We start from the raw sequence: 5151 nt of genomic DNA on the forward strand, positions 1-5151 counted from the left end.
GCAGAGTAGCTGAATTTCTCACATTGGCTCAGACTCCAGTAGCAAGTATCCCAAGAGATTAAAAAGGAATCTGCAGTGTTTTCTATGACCTAGCCTCAGGAGACCCAGAACATTATTTATCCTGTCTTCTCTTGGTGAAACAAATCACAAAAACTAGTCCAGATTTAAGGAGATGGAAATTAGACACACCTTTCAGTGAGAGAAATAAAAAAACTCTGCAGCTATCTCTAATGTTTCATAATTCCTCTGGCCACAATATTGACACATTTCCCACCTGCCAAAATATATTCATACACTCCTACATTTCCCTAAAACATTATGCTATTACAGCATCAGCATTGGGTCTATCATCCTGAGATCTAGATCAAATTCAGGCATGGATGAGGTTCCTTGGACACAACTCAAATACAGTCCCTCTTGATTTGAAGACCTAGGAACTAAATACACAAGGCATATGTCCCCTATACATCTATCAGTCACTGTTGGTACAAGAGTAGAAAAACTTTAGTAAATTCCCTGTTCATAAAGGGGAATACAGGAGTCACATAGCAACACGGGCCCATAGAAATTCCAAAATCCAACTAAACACATACTGCCATTTTCTTGATCAGGGTCCAGCCTTGCTTCCTACTTGTAAGTTTCTGTGGCTCTTGGCTCTGCCTTCTGAGCTTATAATTCAGTCCTCTGAATCATCTTTCATTTTATAGGGAAAAAATAGCCCATGTTATAGCTGAGTAGATTTTTTGGCCTGTTTCCTGCTCATTCTAGGTTGAGAGTCCAAAGATCTCTTCATTTTCTACTGTCCTTTAAGTCTAAGCAGGTATAACTTCTTCAAAAACCGTGTGAGATATTATATCCTCAAGCCTTATTTATTTTTTAACTAGAATTTTGTACCTCTGGACCCTCTTCACTTATTTTGTGCACCCAACCCCCCGCCACCTGTCCTCACCTCTGGCAATCACCAGTCTGTTCTACGTATCTATATGTTTTGGAGTTTTGTTGTTATTGTTGTTCACTTGTTTTGCTTTTTAGATTCTACATATAAGTGAAATCCTATGGTATTTGTCTTTCTCTTTCTGTCTTCTTTTATTTAATACCGTCAAGGTTCATCTACATTGTATAATGGCAGGATTTCATGCTTTTTATAGCTGAGTAATATTCTACTGTATATATGTACCACAACTTCTTTATCCATTCATTTATTAATGGACACTGAGGTTGTTTCTAGGGGTGCGAATATCTTTTCAAATTAGCACGTTGGTTTTCTATGAAAAATATTCAGAAGTACAATTGCTGGATTACATGGTAGTTCTATTTTTATTTTTTGAGGAATTGCTATGGTGTTTTCCATAGTGGCTGCACCAATTTACAATCCCACAAACAGTGCATGAGGATTCCCGTTTCTTCACATCCTTGCTAATACTTTTATTTCTTGTCTTTTTGATATAAGCCATTCTAGCAGGTGTGAGATGATATCTCACTGTGAATTTGATTTACTTTTCTCTGATGATTAGTGATGTTGAGCATCTTTTAATTTGCCTGTTGGTTATCTTTATGTCTTCTTTGCAGAAATGTCTATTTATTTCACTGCCAATTTTTAAATTGGATTTTTTTTGTTGTTCTTGAGTTGTATGAGTTCAGCATATTTTTTGGATATTAGACACATCGAATATATCATTTGCATATACATTTTTCCATTCGGTGGGTTGTCTTTTCATTTTCTTGATTATCACCTTTGTTGTACAGAAACCTTTAGTTTGATGGATTTCCACTTGTTTATTTTTGCTTTTGTCATGTTTGCTTTTGGAGTGAGATCTCAAAAATCATTGCTGTGACTGATATCAAGTAGCTTACTGCCTAAGTTTTCTTCTAGGAGTTTTATGGTTTCAGGTTTTATATTAAGTCTTTAATTAATTTTGAGTTTATATTTCCGTATAGTGTAAGACAGTGGTCTAATTTTATTCTTTCAGATGTGGCTGTCTAATTTTCGCAACACCATTTACCAAAGAGATTGTCAAGGACTTTATGTAGTAGCACCTCTTTTATAAAATGCAAAGGTGTTCCATAATTTCTCTGAGAACCTTACATGCACACAGAGGGTAGATGGCACATTTCCCAAATACCACCACAGAGAGGCCTTATGTTCTGCTTGTGATTGAGTACAGAATCCTAAACAGTACAGAATCTGCATAGAGTCTGCACAGTATTTAAGGTCCCAGATGGCAAGTATCATCCATCCCTTTTAAGGAGTAAGAAAATCCTTTGACTTCTATAAGGACAAATTTGACTTTATGAACATTCCAATTCACCTAAATACTGACAAAAATGGAATGCCAGCTGTGTTACATGCAACATTGGTTATAACAAAAATGATTCTTTAATTATAAAGTACATTTAGACTGAAAGAACAATATATGAAATATGTTCTGTTCATGCTTTCTGCTTCCTGATTGCAGTGATTCTTATATCTGCAACCAGTGCTTACCAGGACCCTGGATTTATACCTGATGGTGTTATAAGATATGTTGTTCTCAATTGTAATAATGAGACTCTAAGCTAGGATGGCTCCTCTGCCTTTGCTTTCTCTTGTGATCCAATGCGAAAAGCCATGAGGATTATGCTCGCCAAAGAGAAATGCATGCTATAACTGCTGGCATGGTGAATTTTTCAGTTAGGAAGTTCTATATGATTGTTTTCATACTGTTTAGTCATTATTTCCACTAGACACTGGCCATTGTATTTGAATGATTATCGGTAGACATAATTGAGGCTTGAGTTGTTTGTTTGCTTATTCAGTTCACCCCGAGGTCCACCTGTCCTGGACCATCTTATGTCCAAGTTCAAGGCTCGAGAAGACTCTCTAGATCTCCAGGATGTGAGTCTATGCAAGACTTTGTCATATCAGGTTTCCTCTTATTCTGTGGGTATTTGTGAGGTGTAACCATCAGGAGTCTCACCTGGACATGTCCTACCTAGGCTTTGACTTAGGCCCTTCTCATCCCAAAAGAACACTGAATGCATGGCCCAGGGCATCTGCTTTGTCAAATTCTTTCACTACAAAACATTTTGGGGTATTATATCTGTATGTCTAGGTCCTCATCTGGTGAGGCCATTCCATATGATCCTCTCATGTGATATTTAAGATACATTTAACATGTTATCAGTTGTTTTAGTTGTCTTCACCATGACATCAATTAAAACTGTCAAGCCTGGCATTGCCTCAGCAGTAAATTCTATGCATGTGAGCGGAAGATTAGACTTGCATAAATGTACATAGGTAACCACATGGTCGACAGGAAGTGTCTCATCTCCTGCATCCTGTCTCAGTTGTTACATTCCCAGCGAGATCTGCATTGAATGTTCCCTGGCTCTAGCATGTTAATTTTTCTTACCGTGCTCTGATTTTTCTTTCTCCATAGCACTATTCCCTTTGAATAGTCGGAATCATTAACTTGATAGTTGTATTGTCTCTCTTTTGCTCTAAGACAAATTCTGTGAGGGCACATAGCTTTGGATGCTTGTCACTTCTATTTCCAAAATCCTAGGACAATCCCTGGAATAAAAGGATCATTTAATATTAATTTTTAATCTAGGAAGGAACAAAGGAACGAGTGAAATGATTAATTCCAATTTAATCTGTCAAAAAGATACATTTTGCATCTCAAACACTAAAGAGGGGATGAGAAAGGTGAATAAATGTGGTTGTTGTAGCATATAGAGGTTGAGTAAGCTTCTCTGAGGGGCAGTCACAAATTCAGGGAAGAAACAGTCCAGTTCCCTTGAGTTTCCTGAGCAGGATGTAGGCCTGCCCAGGAACAGGCACTCCTAGGGTTTGCAGGTCACACTCAGGGAGGTCAGGAATCCCTCTTATTCCCAACAGAAGTCACCTGTTTCAACCTGATAGAATTCGAAGATCAGTCAAGAACATCTCATCCTGTTTTCCTTTGTGGAACCGCTATGAGATAACTGGAGCCAGTGAATAGGAAGACAGTTCAGCATTTTAGGGATTCACAAGCCCTGCCATCCTCTACAGATAACCTTCCTGCAAGAAAAAAACATTTCTACCGATTTTCTATAGGTTCCACTTTGTCGTTTGCTCTTAGAATGTACTCAGTCATAACTGTAATTATCACACTCACTCCAGGACGAAATGCTGTTGATAATGGATACAGCCTTAAAAGTTTAGAGGTCCTATAATCTTAACTTATGGCAGAGAACAATTTTCGAAAAAATATATGAATTAAACTTTTAAAGGATTACAACAGATTTGAAATTTTTTTCATGTGAACCAATATGTGTTTACAAAACTATTTAATTTAATGTTATTAAAAGTAACTCACTATGCGCCTCGAATTTACATTATGTCAGAAAATTATTCCCCTTCACTAAAAGTCTCCACACAGGTTAATGACATATGGATGAATATATTCAGTCCACAAGCACTAAATTTTATTTTATTGTTATATTTATAATGTTATTATATAAAATCCTACAGAATATCAAGTTCTCTAGGATAATATTTTTCTGCCAAGCTCTCTTTTCAGAGCCCCCTTAATCTCATTGTTCTTGAGGCTGTAGATGATGGGGTTCAGCATGGGAATCACCACCGTGTAGAACACAGACACCACTTTGTTCTGGTCAGTTGAGAAGGTGGACTTGGGCATCACATAAACGAATGTGATGGTCCCAAAATATAGAGTGACAGCTGTGAGGTGGGCAGTGCAAGTAGAGAAAGCCTTGCGACGCCCTCTATTGGAGCGCATCTTCAGTATTGTGATGAGGATATAGATGTAGGAGGTGACTATGACAAACACTGTAAACAGAATGTTGAAGCCAGCTGTAAATGTGGGCACGACTGAGGGGATACTACTGCTGTCAGAACAGGAGAGTTCAACTAAAGGGGCAAAATCACAGAAGAAATGATTGACTCGATTAGGTCCACAGAAGAGTAAAAGATAGAAGCAAATAGTAAAGGAGGAAGCATTGAGAAAACTACTCACATAAGCCAGTATGAGGATCTGAACGCAAACCCCTGTGGACATCTTGGTTGAATAAAACAGTGGGTTGTAGATTGCTACAAAGCGATCATATGCCATGGCAGCCAGAAGAAAGCACTCAAGTGTCCCAAAGAGAGCAACTGAACAAAAATGG

At 37.8% G+C, this 5151-nt stretch overlaps 1 protein-coding gene across 1 annotated transcript; it reads right to left on the reverse strand.

The window, feature by feature from the left end:
• Positions 1–4508: 4508 nt before the first annotated feature.
• LOC102897075 (olfactory receptor 478) lies at positions 4509–5138 on the reverse strand. The gene has a single exon (XM_006905672.2). It carries the CDS (start codon positions 5094–5096, stop codon positions 4509–4511), a length of 588 nt encoding a protein of 195 aa, XP_006905734.2. The 5' UTR covers positions 5097–5138.
• Positions 5139–5151: the final 13 nt, after the last annotated feature.

The sequence above is a fragment of the Pteropus alecto genome, unplaced genomic scaffold (genome assembly GCF_000325575.1).
Source record: "Pteropus alecto unplaced genomic scaffold, ASM32557v1 scaffold461, whole genome shotgun sequence".
Classification (NCBI taxonomy): Eukaryota; Metazoa; Chordata; class Mammalia; order Chiroptera; family Pteropodidae; genus Pteropus; species Pteropus alecto.